General features: G+C 40.3%; 1 protein-coding gene across 1 annotated transcript; it reads left to right on the top strand.

The window, feature by feature from the left end:
* Positions 1–3,608: 3,608 nt before the first annotated feature.
* On the top strand, positions 3,609–19,141 carry ZDHHC13 (zDHHC palmitoyltransferase 13). Its single transcript, XM_082058056.1, has 17 exons — positions 3,609–3,691; positions 4,568–4,710; positions 5,106–5,228; positions 5,681–5,758; positions 6,051–6,195; positions 7,124–7,188; positions 7,777–7,939; positions 8,292–8,417; positions 8,729–8,859; positions 9,625–9,725; positions 11,441–11,565; positions 12,608–12,670; positions 12,976–13,069; positions 14,363–14,446; positions 15,741–15,898; positions 18,177–18,274; positions 18,956–19,141. The coding sequence occupies exons 1-17, from the start codon at positions 3,671–3,673 to the stop codon at positions 19,089–19,091; spliced, it is 1,854 nt and encodes a 617-aa protein (XP_081914182.1). The 5' UTR covers positions 3,609–3,670; the 3' UTR covers positions 19,092–19,141.
* Positions 19,142–19,801: the final 660 nt, after the last annotated feature.

Raw genomic sequence — 19,801 nt, 5'->3', positions numbered from 1 at the left:
AGCACAGTGAATTGATGATGCAACTGGCAGTAATGAACTTGATATAAGTGTTCATAATTTCAGTTTTATTGAAGGTCATAGTTCAATCTTTCTGTGTGACACAGTTCCACACTGAGCTTTATCATATAGGTTGGTATCCTAGGGCTTGTGTGTTGTTTTAAGGATCATTAGCACTTTGAGTAATTAATACAGTGGAATAAGAGTTTGTGTAAGTCCTGAACATCAAAGCTCATTGAGAGCTCACTTACCTGCAGCTCCTGATTTCATTTGAACTTCCAGTTTGGGGGGGGCTTATAAACGCTTATAAAATAGTTGATTTGAGAGGAGTGAGTTCAGAGGAAGGGAAAACTGAGGTTTCTAGTCCCTGTCACTGTGTTTCTTTCAGCTGCCCCTGTCTCTGCTGGAGTAATTGGGTATTTTCTTTCCTCAGCTTCCCTGAGGCCCCATATGTGCATCCTTTTCTTATACAGCCTTGGAAATTGCACTGACACTTTGCTGTTAATGCCAAGGCTATTTAAATATAGCAAAATAATCTGGACTTTAAATCATGGTAGCCTTGCAGGGCACAGTACACTCCCTTCTTTTCACTGATAAATCCTGGATGATTAATAGGAGAAATTGCTCAATTAAGACCAATAAAAAAAATCAGCTCTTTAAAAATAGAATTGGGAAATCTGAAGCGAAACGTCAGTATTCTGAGTAACAATTATGCATCCAAATGCTTCTTGTAGGCAATTTCTGTTACAACTAATACTACTCCAAGGATTTTCCGTATTGTCTGACACTGGAGCGTGGAAGCACTTCTGTGTGTCTATTTGATGGAGGCTGCTCCTGCTGGGAGTACAGAACCCTGGCAGACAGAATGAGTCAATCTGTCTGGAAAAGAAACTACTAATCCCATTCAGGTTTGTATTTCTTATAAAGAAATTGTTTTTGGAGAAGCATGAAAACCTTTTTTAGCTATTTTGTAAACTTAATCCTAACATAACCAATGTGTAAGCAGTGCTATAACTGGCGTCCAGCTAATGGTGCTCTTTAAAACTTAATCATGTGAATGACTATCAACTTGCTCATGTTCAGCTAAGGTGATTCCTGTGTCACATTTTGTGTTGTATGCATAGCAGCGCTGTTTAAACTTATTTCTTAAAAAAGAAACAATATATTGCCTTGAAGGATTTATGGGAGTCTGCACTAGTTTAACCTTTGTCCTGATATTTCATATTTCCTGACACTGTGATGTCAGTATCACCTATGAAGTTTTAAGAGAGTATGTCTCTGTAGTATGCTGAGAATTTCAAGTATAGAATTGCCAATATTTGTAAAATGGTACTTAACGAAATATTTTTGCATGCTGTGTAAGTACTGGAATAGAGAATAGCTAACTCATATGACATGGCTATGATTTTCCTGGTGTGATATGCTTCACACTGCAGGAGTATTTTCCTCAAATCAGTAAAATCTGTAACCATGTGTTCATGATCATCTCTCTTCGTTGAAAACAAAAGCGCACCATCTATTTCAGTGTACTTAGAAGAAGGCCCTTAAAGAGGTGACCCAAGTACATATTAAGAAGTTTGTCAATTCAAGTCAGAATTCATCCCATTATTATGTCTGTAACATTAACCGCTCTCTTGAGAGAGAAACCTTTTTGCAGGCAGCAAAAGAAGCGTCCTGGTGGAGGGGAGCACATTGAACTGCTCACCGTCTACAGCGGGTGGTGCTACAAGACCAGTCACTCATGAGGAAAAATGGGGTATCACTGCCAGAATAGCAGTTATGCTGAAAAATGAATATATCAAGCAAACAGCTATCAGAAACTTCCAAAATATCTTGCAATGCACCCATTCTTTTTCCTTAAGTCGGTAATAAGTCACCATCTCAGTGTCTGGAAAGTAGGTTTTATGGTGATGTTGGGCTTTCCAGCTGGCATGTGTCAGTAACTACTGAGGATCAATTAGTGATGGGTTTTCTCTGTCACCCCGCAGGTCGCATATCCAAGAGTCCTTATCCCCCTAAGTCAAGTATAAATCAAGGTTTTGACGCAGCCTTTGCGTGCGGGAGGCAGCTCTGGTGGCCAAGGAGACGTGGTTCACAACTGTGGGTGTCATTAGGTGGAGATGGAGAGAAAGAAAACAGATGCTGTAGGATGGTGAAGAGTTGCTTCTTATTTCTTGCACCCAACCAACAAAAAGCATTTGAATTGTTTTGCTGAAATTTTCCATCTTTCTCATTCAGATTTGAAACTTTGGCAGCCGAGAAACTTCCTCACAGGGGATGAACTTCTTAAAGAACACGATGAGGAACCGTCCCATGTCCAAGGCAGCAACATCGAGCTTCTTCTCACCAGATCAGAAGTCCAAAAGCCCCGCATGCAGCCCCTAAAACTGTTGGGGTCTCCATGGGCTGACACCGCATTGAGCAGGCGATTTTCCCGTGGATAGAGGAGAAAAAGAGGGTTTTTTTGACTGAAATGGTAGATATCACTCTACGGGTACGTAAGTCTTGCTATAACTATACAAAAGAAAAAATAATAGTTGCAGGAAACTACATACAAGGATACGCCTAATAAATGTTATTAAGGTTGCAACATCAAACCCTTGTGCATTAGATGATGGAATTATGATTGCCTTAATAACCAATTCTGTCCATGCTTTATGATGCCGCCTGCTCACTCCTCCTCCCCCCCCAGCTTTAACCAGTCACAAACGAGGTGTCGCTTTTTCGTTGAAATGTGCTCAGCATCAGGATCATTCCTTGGTAGCCTTTCAAACTGCAATGTTTGCTTATAATAACACACCAAGTGTCAAAACCTTTACGAGCTTTACAAGGACCACAAAGTCCTTCCCCGGTTATAAAATCGACTTGTCAGCCTTTGAACTCTGCGCTGGTTCCAGGTGTCCCCTCATCTCCTGTTGTACAAGGTGTGGGATGGATTCCAACCCTGGTACACGTTCTGGTGGAAACAAATAAATAAACTTCACAATTATACTGTTAAGCAGGGATTCTTTATTTTATTAGCACTGGGGATCACCCTCCACAAGTCCTCCAACGACTGGATGCTCTTGCTTATATTCACACAATTATTACATATTCATTGCAACTTTCAGAAATTTTTAACATACCTCTACACCAAGAAATAATTGATGTAGTTATACTTGATTAGTTTCTTACTTATTAATTATTAGTCAAATATAGGCTAAGCTCTCTGCTTCTAATTTTATTACTTAATCTGTCTCCCTCTTGTCATGCAGAAGGATCTCAAATTTGAAAAGCACCCCCTCGTTTTGCAGGGGGTTAGAAAGCATTTATGGTGTTAATTGGTTAATCAATCACAGCATCCATCAATTTAGCAGCTCCTCTAAACCGCCCAACCTGTTTGTGCCACTGCCACAAATTGCTCCTTGTCCTCCAGCATAGGGGGAAAGGTGAAAAACACGCACCGAAGGGATTTATTATCGGTGAAAACGGTTTGAGACGCGGCTGAAGAACGCGAGAAGCCGCTGGGCTGCGTGTGCGAGCGGAGGAGGCCCCGCTGCCCCCGGGCCGGCTCCCCCCGGCTCCCCCGGGGCGGCCTTTCCCCGCTCCCCGCCCCGGCCGCCCGGCCCGGCCCCGCCCGGCGCTGCCGCTCCCCGGTAACCAGGAAGCGGGAGCAGGAAGCGGCCCGGGCGGGATGGCGGGCGGCGGCCCGGCGGTGAGGGGAGCCCGGGGAGGGAGGGAAGGAGGGATGGTGGGTGGGTGCTGAGGGGGCGGCCCTGCCCCCGGTGTGCGGCGGTGCGGGCCGGGGGCGGCGGGTCCTGTTAGAAGGAAGATGGGAGCTTGTGTGTTTTCTAGGTTTCTAGGCGTGCTTTGGGGTGCCCTTGCTTTGTAAAACGCGCTCGGTTGTCATTTCTGGTGTGAAAGGGTTGCTGTGGGTTCGGGTGGGGTGTGGGAAGCAGCTCTGTGAGGTGTTTAGTGCCTTTGTAGTTTCACCTGATAGACCGTAACCATGTCCCTTGGAGTCACGGAATCTTTTTGGTTGAAGAGACCCTCGAGATCATAGAGTCCAACTCTAGCACTAACCCGTGTCCCTGAGAACCCCATCTAAACACCTTTTAAACCCCTCAGGGGAGGGTGACTCCACCACTGCCCTGGGCAGCCTGTTCCAGTGTCCGACAGCCCTTTCCAATAAGAATTTTTTCTTAATATCCAACCTAAACCTCCCTGGCACAACTCGAGGCCGTTTCCTCTCATCTTATCACTTGTTACTTGTGAGAAGAGACCAACCCCCTCCAAGCTCCTTCCAGGCAGTTCAGAGATCAGAAGGTCTCCCCTCAGCTCCTGTTCTCCAGCTGAACCCCCAGGTCCCTCAGCCGCTCCCATCACACTTGTGCTCCAGCCCCTCACCTCATGTCCCCCCATGTCCCTTTGCCAAATATAAGGATTATTCTCTTTGTCAACGGGTTTCAACTATGCTTTAAATTAACTTCCTTATTTGTATTAACGCAACTCAACGAGTAGAGCCTGTGTGTCTAGTAGAGAGATGCAATGTATAGTGTATAAATAACATTCATGTTTTGCTAACCAACAGTGTAAGAACCATTGCCATGGGCCTCACCGACCTCACATGCACAGCTGCCATAATGCCCATGGGGATAACGAGCTGCCAGTGCTACCAGGACCGTATCCCATCATTGAAGACCCCAGCACCTGTGACATTGTCACGGCTACACAGTACGTACATGTTCTCTGTGTGTGCGAAATGTCGGAGTAGATGGGAGTGTCCTCAAGTGGGAGCCAAGTTTCTTATTCTTACCAAGGCAAATTCTACAGTTTCACTTTCTCCATGTAGTGAAAGAAGAAGAATCGCTCAAAGCTACTATTGTAAATATTTTTACCATAAACGATTTTATCTCAACCAGGTTTGTTAGGTAGAAAATTCTACCCATCAAGACTCAGCCCAACTCCTTTTGCAAGACTTGCATTGAATGCAATGTGGAATTTGATCAAGTAGGAACTGCTGGGTGATGCTTGTTGAAATTGACGTTAGTGTGTGGCTGTCTCTAAACTGGAGGATATTTAACAAAAAAATGATAAGTAAACCGATATTTTTTTTTTCCTTATTTAAGGTATGGACTATTAGAGCGATGCAAAGAACTGGTAGAAGCAGGATATGATGTTCGACAACCAGATAAAGAAAATGTGACTCTTCTTCACTGGGCAGCCATAAACAACAGACAGGAGCTGGTTAAGTAAGCTCTGGAGTCCTTGTTAAAATAGCACAGGTGTTCTGCTACTGCTATAGATAATCATTTTGTTGCTATTATAGAAAGGAACATGATGCTTGAGAACAAAAGCATAAAATTCAAATTTTAATCCAATTGCCTTTGTGAAAATGTCACTGAAATGTCCAGTTACCACAGTTTCTTTATGTGTAAAATCATGTACATGAAACCATTAGATTTTTCTGGGTTTGGTTTGTTTAAGAAACATTAAAACTGATTTTATAAGTGCCTTGCTAGTTATTATGTTTTTCCTTAAATGTGTTCTCAAAACATTGCTCTTTACTGCAAAAATACTCTTGTCCATTTGCTTATCTAGTTAATTTTTAAAATTGTGAGTTATTCACTATCAGAGCTCTTTTATCCTTAGTGTAATATTTTATTATGTTAATTCTTAATTGTATTGTGTTGCTGTTACACAGATACTATATTTCCAAAGGTGCGATAGTGGATCAGCTGGGTGGAGATTTGAATTCAACTCCCCTTCACTGGGCCATTAGGTAGGCTGCTTCCAACTGCCAATTGTAAACCAGGTAGCATTAACAGTTGTGTTTTGTGTAGCACAGCAGAGGGCGTCTTAAATCAAAGCTACATGTTTAATATAATTTTCTGATCTAAACTTTTCATTTTTTTTTTTTTTTTTAAAAAGTAACTTCCTGAGTAAAAACACAAGAATCTGAAGGGAAAATTTTTTGCAGTGGGGGTATCTATGGGAATTATTAAGGTGACGCTTTCAGTAATATTTCCAGCTTTTTTATCATCGCTATAGTTTCACTCCATGTATCGTTACAGACAAGGACACCTGCCTATGGTCGTGTTGCTGTTGAAATGCGGAGCGGATCCCACTCTCATCGATTGGGAGGGATTCAGCAGCATTCATTTGGCAGTGATGTTTCAACACATGCCCATCATAGCTTATCTCATAGCAAAAGGCCAGGTATGTTGGTGATGTCCCAAGTCGTCTTTTCTACTTAAGAGTAGCTGCCTGTGTGTATGAAACATTTCAGAATTAACTGGTTTGTTTTCTAGATGATAAGCAGGTATTTCACAACTGTTTCCCCATGCCATAAGTTCAGAGAAGCTTAGATTTTTTTTTTTAAATATATCTTTTTAATACTCTCCCCTGTTCTTGTCATGCCTGTACAATTCAGTGCGTTTAAGGAGAGTTATTTAAGGCTATGCAGATTTGTGGTGCTGTAGAAACAACAACTGGCTTTTGGGCATGATGAAGAAAAGCAGTAAATGAAGTATATACATCATGAAGTATTTACTGTTTGATTACAAATTTGTAACTAATAAGTGTTGTTAGCATGCCTATCTTCTACTAAAAAAATCCAAGTGATTAAATGTTTCTTTTAAGTAGATCTGCTCTTATGTAATGATGATTGGGAAGAAGGAAATGTGTTACCTAATCTTCCTTCTTTTCATAGTAGACGAGTTATGCGTTTAAATAATTATGTGTTGAGATACATAATCCTTTTCTGTTGTTTTAATGAACCAGTTTAATGTACTTGGGCATTCCGGCAGGTACCGCTATTTACACCAGGAGGATGGTTAACATTGCTTTCCAACGTACATTTTATTTACAGCATATTTGGGTGGAAGAGGACAAGAAATACAGTTAAGATGGTTCCCTTAAAAATACCCTTAGTGAAGCCTCAGCATATTCAGAAAGGAATGACATGCAAGACTCACATGGAGGGGAAAATAAAACATTTTAATTAGTTTTGTCTTCTTGGCTGGTATAATTTGTTTTCTTTCCTGTACTGCAGTGAAGCTCAGCCAGTTTTAGAGCTGCAAACCTGACCATTTAACTCTGTTTCCTGAAATCGCTGGTAATTACTTGCTTATTATCTTTTTCTTAGAATGTAGACACAACAGATGTCAATGGACAAACACCTTTAATGTTAGCAGCACAAAAAGTGATGGGGTAAGTAGAGAATCCCTTGGAAGCTATTTTATTGTATCCAAGAAGCGGTGAGGTGGATTTTTTATGAGAACCTTTTGTTAAACTGACATTCCTTTCCTTTTTACTGGTGCTAAAATATGCAGCACTTCAGAGATCAGGAGTTAGGAAGTAGCTAATTGGATATAGCAAAGAAAGTCAAAATAATTTCGTAGAGAAGTTCATGTTATCGGTGAACCAGCTGCAGTGTTATTGTGCTTTCCCTCAAATTAAGATAAATGGAGGTGGACACAGTAAAATGCATTTAGAATAAATACAATGTGGAGATGTAAGCTGATCTCCACTGTTGTAGGAAGATATAATCTGTGTATATACCTTGTGTTTGTTAAAATGGTGAGATAACATAGTCTGGAGAAAAAACCTTCAGGGCAGGTCCTGAATTATTAATATCAAGTCAGATCTATGGTTAATTATCTTGTTCTGAGACAAGGCATTGAGTACCTGCTGTTATTTCATATATGGGAACAGTGTTTTTTAGAAGGTGTTCAAAATTTTCATCTCCAGTGTAGATTATCTTCTATTCATTAACTTTTGTACTTTATTTTCATCTAGACCAGAACCCACGAGGTTTCTCTTAAAGTTTAACCCCTCTCTCAATGCTGTAGACAATGCTCAAAAGAATTCTGCGCTGCACTGGGCAGTCACAGCCGGAAACCTCAGTGCAGTGGATCTGTTGCTGGAAGCTGGTGCCAGCCTGGACATCAAAAACGCCAAGGTACCATTTCTTTCATATTTCATTAACATAATAAACAAGAAACCTCCCCTTTCAGTAAGCAGGTTATATTCTAGCAGTTTAGTGTTTCAGGTTGTTGGGGACAGTCCAGCACAGAACTCAAATGGGCGCAATCAGTTTGCAAGTGTTAGTTTTTAGAACTACAAAGCACTGCATTAAACATGTTGAATCTCTGAATTCAGCTTACCCTTGCCTTAAAAAAGAAAAAAGCAAGGGGCACGGAAGCAATTGTCAAGTTATTGTTGTTTTACCTGTATTTATTTATTGCTTCTGTTAAACAAGAAAATGTTTATGTGTTAAATGCATAGAGAAATAAAGATTTCTGTTGTTAAAGGGAGAGACGCCGCTTGACCTTGCGTATCGAAGCCAGAGTCGCCACATGGTTTATATGGTGAAAGACGAGGAAAAAATCAGAAGCAGAAGAAACAACAGGTTATTGAAAATTGTAGAGAAATATGAGGTAATTTCAGGGGTAATAACGAATGGCAATAAAGCTACAGCATTCTGTGTTTAGAGTAATATGTAATTTAACTCTTTTCTAACAAGAGCATCTTCTAAAGTTTCTGAAACTGGGTGCACGATAATAAAATGATTTAAAAGCACACAGCAGTGCTTTGGGTGGGAGTGTCATTCCCCCCAGCTTTGATGTATTGATGAGTCACTTGTCATACCTACCTTTAGTCTTTCAGTGTTTATTACATTACCTGAACACTTTTGAAGTCAGTCCTGCCCAAATACTTTGTCATATTTCACCCATGATCATTTTGACAGCTCTTCCTGCTGTTGGCGTCTTCCTTGACATGGATGTGGGCCGTAGGATACGTGATGAACTTAAATTCTGACTCTTGGCTTTTGAAAGGAGTTCTGCTGCTCCTTCTCTGTGGGATGGCTCCGCTTACGAGGTTTGTGGCTTTTTCTCTCCTTAATGTGTGTTTATTTGTTATAGATGCCATTTAAGCTATATGATGCAGTATTCTTTTCAAAGTTTAGTGTCACTTGGCATCAAAAATACCTCCTGAGAAATGGCTGCAGAGTGTGTGGAGGATTTAAATAATCATTGTAGAAATTATATGTCTTCAGGTGTGCAAAATAATAGGTCCTCATCACTGAAGGACTTGAGAAAGCATTAAAGTGTTCGAGTAGTCTGTTAATTAATTGTTACCATTGAAGTGTTACTGAAGGTGTGCACCTGCTAGACACTCAGAAAGGTGTTTCTTCTTAATTTTCCTTCTGTATTTGTGACACAGAATGAGTTTTAATGAGCCATTCCCTCCTTGTCTGCTCCCCAGCCCTCCCAGTGTTATCCTGAGCTGTTTCATGGGTCTTCTGCTTTCTCTGGTGGTTACTGCAACAGCAAATGTTCCTTCAAACGGCCGATGCTATCAGAGTGCAAACACACAGAGATCCCACTTTACACCTGCTGCTGCAGCACTTCTGGTACATAATATTAGGCTGGGACAGAGCCCTCTTCAGTTTTATTTTTGCATTGTTAACCACCTGGATAAAAAAATGCTTTGGAGTGACAGTTCTTGATTGCTTTAAGAGATAATTGAAGTATACGGTGTGTGTGAAGTGCTTAAAATAACGAAACGGATAATTTATACTCGGTGGAGTTAAATTTTAAATGCAATTTTTAAAAATACTTTTTTCTTTTCCTATTCTTTCAGGCTGTTTGTGGGGCTCAAGAATCTGCGGTATCTTCCCACAGCATTTCTGCTAAGTTCAGTTTTTTGGATGGCCGTGACCTGGTTTCTCTGGTTCCTGCCTTATATCCTTTAGACTCAAGAAACTCTCCATACAGTTCCTAATAAATCTAAGCCTGGTCGTGCAAGTGGTGATGAGCAGTCCTAGATAATTCCACGTGATTATTCACGTCTGGTAAGATTGGTTTACTTCCATTAGACAGGGATGAAATAACTTTAATTTAAAGTTATATATGGAGTAAAAATCTGTACCTCCTTTGTCTTTAGCAGATTTGTGTACAGTTCAGAGCTATTTCTAACATTACTGGAATATCAAAATGAAGATGTCTTTGTTATAAACCTAATTGTCTCTGTTACCATCTCCATGTGACTCTGATCTTCATTGAAACTCGTACAATAATGTATTTTGGCATGTACTATAACTGGATAACACATGCTTAATAATAATTTTCTTCTTTCTGCAATGACAAGGATTTGACGGTTAGTGGTGTTAATGCTTTTAAAAACAACACCCTCCAAAAAACAGGGAACAAATGTCATGTCCCTCCAAAACAGATCTTCCAGTCTGTTATCCTTCTTTATTCACAGTTTGTGCTCAGTGCACAGGGCATGAATTTCTACCTTACATTTCCTTTCTTTGAAGAATGTTTCGCAGTGCTGAGTACAAAAGCATTTGAGTAGTTTACACTCACTTTCCAGCGCCCTGTTCTTTTGTTATGTGGCGGCCATCTATTTATTTGTTAAGTTTTGTGAAAAGGCCTTTAGGGAGACACTTAGAACTGTAAATAATTTTGTACTAAACCAGCTATAATGTATTGCCACACAATTGTAATTAATTTTTTAATTACTGCATCCTCTAAGTGACGTTTTCTTTTGTACTGTTCCCAATTAAGACGGACTTAATAGAATTATCAGGATTAACTTCGATGAACTGATCAAGTCTATTCCCTCCGGGAATAGATGCATATGCTTGTCTAAATGAAAATCATGTTACTCAGTGTTCCATTGTGAAGCTTTAAGGTTTCCTTGGTGTCATCTAAATTATAAGATAAAAGAATTCCAATGACAGGGAATTGAGTGAGACTTTACTGAAGATAGTGAGTGCAGTGATGTTCTTGAAGGCCCAACCATAGCTTGGGGAAATGGGCAAATGGATAGTTTTCCATTTCGCTGTCCAACCCTTTTTCTCATTAACGTGTTTTCCTTCTGGAACCGGTCACAGATCTGAGTGTTAGAAAAGTGTTCAGTATTTTATTTACCTTATGTCTGTCAAACTGTTTCCATAGACTGAACAAAAATTGGACTCTGATCCTCGTGGGTCCCTTCCAATTCAGCACGTTTTATGATTCTAAAATCCACCCGTTCTAATTAAGAGCTTCTCTCAGCTCTAATAAAACAACAGAAGTGCAGATTGCCCAGCAGTATCCACAAGAAACGCGCCGTTGTTTTGACCTGTAAGTGCACACACTGCAGTTGTGCCATTAACAAACATTGCAATAAGACCAGTAATATCACCAATGTTTCATACTTTATCATCTTGATTTTAATTAGAGCTATTTGCAGTGGTTTTAGTTCATAAGGCAAAACAACCTTGAGGTTGCAACACTGGATTTTTAAGATTTATTTGCATTTTATATAGTGGCTGGGTGGTCACTGGAGACAGAATCCTAATGGCTGTACAGCCTCTTTTGTATCATAATAATAATGCATCTGCTAGAGAACTTGTAGCAAATAAATATATGTAGTGGTATAAAAGTATATTCCTTAACCTGATTATTACATGTAACCGATGCAATTCTAAAAATCACTGTCTTGCTCAGCATGATGGGTTTTCTTTATTATTTCTATAAAACTTGGAGAACTGATCCCGGATACATTAAGACTTCAGAAAAAGAAAGAAAAGAGGTAGGTGATTTCGTAGAAACAAATGGAATGGTTAACCTGGTGGAACGCATGGTTTCGTTTTCATGTGCAGCTTTGTTAAACTTGAAAGTGGTGAAATCCTCTTGGTTCTTTTAAGAGGTTTTAGTTCTGATATTGAACACCATAGGCTGTACGTATTTTTTTCCACCACTGGTAGTTTCCTTATCTTTATCATTCCTCACCTCCGTCTTCCCATTGAAATGTGAGCTTTGGCCAGATATCACACAGACTCACACCACTCTTGTTATCTGCGATATAAATTCACATAGAACTGCGCTTAATAAGTAGAAATTTTGTATGGTTTGCAATCCAGTTGTCTGAGATTGGAAAGAGATATTCACAGTGCTTTTCTACACTTCTCCGTGCTCATAAACCACACCAAGGCTAGAAATGGCTTAAACTTTGTCGAATGCTTTGAAGATGCCTAAAGTGGTTTGATTTTTGTGCTCGTGGTGTAAATGACAAGCAATTTCCCAGTGTTATTTTAGAATGGCAAAAAGCAATCACAGCCAACCGATCAGTAGAGAATTTAGTATTTGCTTCCCCAACCTGTGGATTAAGGAAAGTGTTTTGTGATCTCTTTGCTCTCCATGAGGTTGTATTTCTTCAGTCTGTCAGGGAGATAAACTGCAGTTTTAACTTGTTGCCACAGGACTAGTAAACATTGTCTATCTAGTACTCATAAAGGAGCAGTAAATACAGCAGCTCTCCTCATCCCTCTGAACTCTGTATGAGAGGTACCTTGTATCTCAACACCATCTCATTTTTTAGAAGTATTTTTCATTCACATTATTTATAAATTTTGGCACTATAGAGATACTTTTGTGAATAATCCTGCATGGCTGAAGTTGCATTAATCTTTGCTGGTTTGCGTTTCTCGTGGACCTTTTAAACAGCGAGTACTTATTTCCGTCAGTGCTTGGCACTCAAAATGCTTATGAACTGCAGAAGGCCTAATGGAAAAATCCTCAGATCCCCCTGAAAATGTGATCTGTATCCAAGCACAAATTCCTTTGTCTTTCAGAACATTGTAGCTCTTGCAGAAGCAGGTTGCTTGGACTTCAGAACGTTTTGCACGTCGTGTCTTGTAAGTGAGGCTTTGGTATTTGATTTCTTTTTGAACCTGGCTTTTCCTCATTGCTTGTAACGCAAGCGTTACATGCGTGGTTTGTTCTCTGTTACTTAGATTTTGTTCTTTTAGAGAAACACTTTGAGATCCTTGGACTCTAATCTTAATAAGATAATAATAATGATTTCCACCTCTTTTTGTAAAATTAAGATGTATTCAGTGTTCTGAGGTCTGTTATACAAAATATGATGGTGACCATGACCTGATGCTTTAAACTCTCAGCCTTTGCTCTGACTATGTTATTTTCCCTCATCCCTAACGAGGTCCGGAAGCCTGTGAGATCCGTGCATTGCCTGGCATGTGATTCCTGTGTAGCCAGATACGACCAACATTCCGTGTGGATCGGTCAGTGCGTAGGTGAGACTGTTTGTTTTTATCCCGTTTGAAAATACTGCATATTTCAGAAGTGGCAGAAATATCTCCTTAGAGAGAGAGCACACCTGATACAAGAAAACACAGATGATACTGGGGGGCTCACTGATCCGTGCCAGAGGGAAATTAGTTTAATGGCAAAGAGAAAGGCAAGTAAAATTAGTGAATGCATGGAGTAGTCACCCTAAAAGCAGAGACCAAGAAACCTGGGACTCTTATTTTGAGAGAAGAAGGAACAGGGGATATGATTGAGGCTTAAAAAAAGCATGAAAATAGTGGCTAAAGTGAATGCAGAACTGTTAATCACAAAGTTCATCACACTAGAACTGGGGGAGACTCCATGAGAAGAAAAATTGGTTTTGAAATTGGTGAAGAATAAGTGTCTTTGTAGTGAAGTTTTGGTGCCTGCTGCTGTGAGGGTTTGCAGATACTGGCAGCATCAGGATGCTCAGGAAATAATTAGACAATCTTTAGAACAACGTGTCTGAAAGTAGATACTGAAAGAACTAGACAGGGATGTGCACTCTGGCATTTGAATTTGGTAGCTGTGGATGAGGAGGGGCTTGTGTTGCCTGTCAAGGCTGTTGGAGCCAGCGAAGGGGAGCAGCATTTATGTTCTTGAGAGAGAGGGAGTTGAGAAACTCTTTCTTCCTTTCTGTCTCATTGCTGGTGATGCTCAAGATAGAAAGGTTACAGCTTTACATCTGGAACAATATATTTTTAGCATGTTCTTTTGCCAATAGCTCTTTTTGTAGTGTTAAATAGTTGGAAATGTTTTCGCAGTGTTTGCTGTTTACAAGGCAGTGAGACATCCTTGTGACGCGTCGTTTCAAAGCTTTGAGCAACACTGATTGCAATTTAAAGAAAAATCATTGTACCTCTTCATGTAACAGTTTCTCTGACACAAGTCTGCTGAGTTTTTCTAAGCACGCAAAGGTCAAACAATTAAATTGAATAGCTCACATTTCTCAGTCATATGAGACAATTGTACCATGTTTGAGGAGAGTTATGGTTGCGTAATTAGTCCTCACCCAGCTAAACCAGCAGAAAGCACGTGCTGAAAAAGAGGCAAATCCTCAATGGCTTTGTCAGAACTGAGTCTGTTATATAAATTGGGATGGCTTACAGGAGGCGGGTGAGAAAGATCAGCCTTGTTAAACTCTCTTGAGGGCAGCAGAGGTAATGAGTGGCTTTGATTCTTTTTACTCATATTAAGTTGAGGGGAAATGCAAATACTGCTGAATTTTAAAATGTCTTTTTTCTTTGCTTCAAATTCAGGCATTGGGAACCACCGTTACTACCTGTTGTTCCTGTTTTTCCTCACTCTGACAGGTGTCTGTCTGCTCCATGGAACTCATCTGTGTATGTATCCATGAATTTAGTTTAACGTAGCTTTCAAGGATGTATGTGTGTAATCTTAATTTTTCAGCAGTGATTTTATCTTTTAATCCTGTCTTTAAATTCAAATACATCGTAACTGCCTTTGGTCAAATATCTGATTATGTTTGTGTTGAACTAAGATACAGCTCTAGTGGAATGTCCATTGGAAAATACAATATCAGAAAACATCTTTGTTGGAGATGAAGCAGGGAAGCCATGGGGAGGAAGGTCAGGTTACAGGTTCTAGTCTGGATACCATTTACTGCGATAGAAAATAAGTTTGTAAATATGTTATTGCAAAGGCTTTATTGATTTTTTTGTTATTTGGCAATATCTATATTGAACACCTGTGAAAGTTTATTCTTGTTTTTAATGTAGTGATAACTTTGAAAAGAGAAGAACTGCATGTCTCAGTAATAAATCCAAACTATTACTTTGGATAATCCAAAAATTCTTGGAGGAGGGAGGAGAGCCCTTATAATAGAATTCTTGGAGATGAAATAACAGTAACGTTTCCAATATAGTTAGAGGCAGTTAGTTTTCTTTTATATTGCTTTACATTATACTGAAATGAAGCGATATTCAACACAGAGTGAAGTGAACCAGCTGTGGCAGCGGAGGACACAGGCTGTCAACGTTTCAGTGGTAGTCTTACAAATGTGAAAAGCCAATGATTTTCTCCATTTCCCATGTGCGAAGGAACATGGGAGGAGAAACCTCTTTATTGTTCTGCTCCTACAGAGGCGAAGTTGCTCTGGTTTTAGTGGTTTTGTTTGGTTGGTTTTTAATAGGTTTAATAGGCTTTAAGTATTGCTTGAGAAATTTACAGAAGTTGGACATTGCAGTTTATGTCTATCTAGTAGTGGTAAAACATTTTCTTGGCATTGTCAGCATCATATCGTCTTTTGTTGATGATACTGTTTAAGATAAGAAATAAATTCTCACTCTAAAATTGCAAAGACGCACGAAGCAAAATTGCAGAAATCTTGACAATGAGAGTTGGTGACTTATTTCAATATCATTAATTAACTTTAAAAAAGTACCAAGCAGTGCCTTGAACTTTCCTTCTGTGGATTATGAATGGATAATGTAAAGATAAGCAGCCAGAACAGCAAGCAGTCACGTATCTATGTGGGTACTTTTAAGTGGCAATGTGATACATTAAATGTGGGTTTTATAGAGTGTATTGCCGCGTAATATTCATTCCATGCAAATAATCTTTGTTCCGCTCTTAAGTGGCCTTCAGACGTAATTAACTGGTTGTGTGTCTTGTCAGATTGGACAAACCATTGCACGACAAGTTACCATGAAGATGGACTGTGGACGTGCTTCACGCAGATCATGTGTTGTTCTCCATGGGTTTCCTACTTTGCCGTACTCACGTGTTTTCACACTATGTGGGCGTCCCTGGGGCTGACTGTTCAGCTTTGTCAGGTATTAGTTTGCTTCATTGTATGCTCTTTAAGATGGATCACGTTAAAACTTTTCTCTAGCTGGTTTGCTCCCATAAAAACTTCGTGCCTGCTTTTCTTGACTAATTAATGTCACACCTAATTGATTTTCTTAAATCTCAGGTCAGTCCTTTAAGTTTGATGGATACTCGTGCACTCAGCATTCCTGTGTTAAAAGTAGGATTGCAGCTTGCAAATCATTCCTATAAGTGAATTCTGTGTTTCCTACTCATCAAAAATTCCAAAACTGGAAAAGATGTAGTTAAAGCCAAGAAACTTATTTATATAATTTATACATTTATATTTAGAACTGGTACTACTGTCCCGGAAGTGGCGTTTTGTGTACAATTAGTCCTGAATTGAAAATTCCACGGCAGAGCTCAGCAGTGCATCATTAGACTGTATTAAATCCCGTTGCTACAATAAAGATGTATTACCTGGATTTTATCATGATGAGCACTGTCGAATTTCCCATTTCTGTTTTTCTCAGAGCTTGGCTGTGCAAACAAGCCTGAGAAGAGCTGTCTTAAAACATCAAGGAAACAGCTTGTTTAGCAGCTTTTAGGGAAGATGTGTCGTTTTAATGTGTGCTAAGCACATTGAGCTAAAGACTTGTTTTCCGTCTTGTTTAAAAAAATAAAAATGCACCATTTTAAATGTGTACTGCTGGATTTCTGAAGTGGCCAGACACTGGGGGAAAAAAACAAAAAACAAAAAACAAAAAACCAAAAACCAAAAAGTCTCTAGGTAGGATTTTTACAGTTAAATACTGTGTTTTGCACACAGTCACAGAAACCCAGAATGTCAGGGGTTGGAAGGGACCTGGAAAGCTCATCCAGTGCAATCCCCCCATGGAGCAGGAACACCCAGCTGAGGTTACACAGGAAGGTGTCCAGGCGGGTTGGAATGTCTGCACAGAAGGAGACTCCACAACCCCCCTGGGCAGCCTGGGCCAGGCTCTGCCACCCTCACCAGGAACAAGTTTCTTCTCAAATTTAAGTGGAACCTCCTGTGTTCCAGCTTGAACCCATTACCCCTTGTCTTACCATTGGTTGTCACCGAGAAGAGCCTGGCTCCATCCTCCTGACACTCACCCTTTATATATTGATCCCCAGGAATGAGTCACCCCTCAGTCTCCTCTTGTCCAGCTCCAGAGCCCCAGCTCCCTCAGCCTTTCCTCACATGGGAGATGCTCCACTCCCTTCAGCATCTTTGTTTCCCTGCGCTGGACTCTCTCCAGCAGTTCCCTGTCCTGCTGGAACTGAGGGGCCACAACTGGACACAATATTCCAGGTGTGGTCTCCCCAGGGCAGAGCAGAGGGGCAGGAGAACCTCTCTGACCTACTGACCATCCCCTCTAACCCACCCCAGGTACCATTGGCCTTCCTGGCCACAAGGGCCCAGTGCTGGCTCACGGTCACCCTGCTGTCCACCAGGATCCCCAGGTCCCTTTCCTCTACGCTGCTCTCTAACAGGTTGTTCCCCAACTTATACTGGAACCTGGGGTTTTTCCTACCCAGATACAAGACTCTACACTTGTTATATTTCATTAATTTTTTCCCCATCCAGCTCTCCAGCCTGTCCAGGTCTCTGATGGCAGCACAGCTTCCAGTGTCAGCCACTCCTCCCAGCTCAGTGTCATCAGCAAACTTGCTGATAGTCACTCTATTTGTAAACGTACTGCTTTATGATATTTAGTCTGTCATTCAGCGAAGCAACCTTGCAGTCATTTATAAGGGCTTAAAAGATTTATGTCAATAAAAAAATAGGAAAAGGAGTAGGTAAGCAAAAATGGAGAAAAAGCACATAAATCTCATGAAATTCAGTGAAAGAATGCATGAAATCTAGAGAAAGCAAGTTATAGCTGAGTCTCTGACACCTACTTCATCTTTTTTGCTAAGCTGCTTTGTCTTTTTGGGGGGAATTATTTTTCTACCAACTTGCGTAGTGGCATAGAGACCAGATCTGAGGAGACGGCTGCTCAGCTGCTCTAGAACTTGTACTTCTACAGACATTTTTAAAAGTATAGTCTTTAGTCTTCCTAATTAAGCTGCCTTCTCAGTGGAAATGTAATGTTACAGCTTGCCGGGTTCTTTTTTAGTCCAAGTGACATCTAAAACCATACTTTTCAGTCATTAATTATGGCAGTAGTTACTTATTTGTTAGATGCGGCTGACTCCTTCCCTTCGCAGTAATATCTTTTGGTATCGCCAAAATTTGATTGGTGATGCTCACGTTTTAACCGTTACTTCCACTTTAAGATCGCATTCTTGGGATTGACCTCACGTGAGAGATCCAACCTCCTGATACAGAGAAAATCTTGCAAACATCCTGTTTCCCTCAGGAGAACCCCATACAAGTGAGTATTAGTGAGCAGTGTGTTTTAAGCACCTGTCTCTTCAACGTCGATTTGCTTCGCTACTTCATAAATGTGAAAAAATGGTGGTCTGTGGAGGTTCTAGTCACGCCTGAGTTGTGCTAAGAGGAGGAAATGGAGCTTATTTTCCTTGCTGAGAACTTTCTTCGCCCTAGAAAATCAGCAGCTGGCCTAAGAGCTGCTGTGGTTGTGCATGGCCACATGTATAGGACAAAGATGTGCCCAAATTAGTGCACAGCTCTAATCAGCAGGTGCTGGTTTGGGGGTGAGGGGTGCTGTCCTTTAATTTGTTCGTCAGCCTCCGTGTCTGTTCTGTAGATTCAGAAAGAATTAAGGTGCGAACCGGCCCCTTCCTGACTTCTCTTGGAGTAATTAGCTCTACAGAGAAACTGGTACTGAGCTTTCCCTGTTACACGCAAAGTCTGTGTTTCCTCACGAGTCCTGGCAGATGAGATCTTACTGACCTCTAAATATTGGAGTTGAACGTAAATGTGATGCAGGTTGTAGAAGTTCAACAAAGGAACAATGCTCAGTAGAGAACTGTTCTTAGATTTCTTCTCCCAGAGCATTCATCACTGACAGCTTTGTCTTAAGTGCTGTCTCTCTAAATGTATATTTTTGATGCCTGGTAGGTTTATTAATGGGTCTTTCTCTCATTTTCAGTCTCGGATGCTTCCAGAATCTTGCCGACTTTTTCCAGTGCAGTTGCTTTGGTATGTTCAAACCCAATACAGTTGACTGGACCAAGCAGTACAACCTTTTTCATCTGGCAAAGGAGAAAAATGTTCATTCTGTATGAAGTTTTGCTTTGTTTTGGTTGAGCTGAAAGCTAAATAAAACTGGTGGTTTTGTTAAAAACAAGCAACTTCAGAAGAGTTTGTAAGAATTATTGTTATCACTGTTGCAAATATTAAACCTGTGTTGCGTAAGCTACAGTGGGTGTACGTATGGAACAATCACTATATGTCTGTGTATACATAGCTTGAACTGAAACGATTTGAAATTTTACGTGGTGACACTAACAATATATTTTTAAAGGTAAGTTTTTAGGGCAGAGTTTCAAAACCATGTTGGTAACCTTTGCTTTATTTTGGAGATAATCAAAGAAAATTACATTTGAAAATTAAGGGGAATGTTCATATTTAAAAATTCAATATTACAGTTACCCTTATGTTATGAAAGCCTCTACTAAGTCTTTGCATTTGGAGGGTTTACATGTAATAAAATAGAGCTTTCACTTCTAAGTGTATTTTTCCAGACCAAAATTGATTCAAGGGATGTGTGACCAATGAGGTATTTAAGAACAGGTAAGCATTAAACCATACGAAAAAGACCGATTATGTCTCACATTTTGCATGTATATATGCGCTGTTAGTGTATGGAAATGGACAAACTGATGCTGGAAAATCGCAATGTGCATAAAGAGAGGGAATTGGGCATCAGGCTGGAGTGGCCAGCTGGGCTGTGTGGGTTTGAATATAAATCAGAGTGGGGTAATAATGAAAACTA

This window comes from Streptopelia decaocto, assembly GCF_964273445.1.
Source record: "Streptopelia decaocto genome assembly, chromosome: 7".
NCBI lineage: Eukaryota > Metazoa > Chordata > Aves > Columbiformes > Columbidae > Streptopelia > Streptopelia decaocto.
Note: the sequence above shows the minus strand (reverse complement) of the source record. Positions and strands in the feature narration are given on the sequence as shown.

Bases quoted from the DNA above. Each gene is read 5' to 3' on its own strand.
- ZDHHC13 (XM_082058056.1), top strand. From the start codon at position 3,671: ATGGCGGGCGGCGGCCCGGCG. The intron at 8,418-8,728 runs GTAATTTCAGGG...TCATTTTGACAG, and splicing joins AAATTGTAGAGAAATATGAG to CTCTTCCTGCTGTTGGCGTC. The intron at 14,447-15,740 runs GTATGTATCCAT...GTGTCTTGTCAG, and splicing joins GCTCCATGGAACTCATCTGT to ATTGGACAAACCATTGCACG.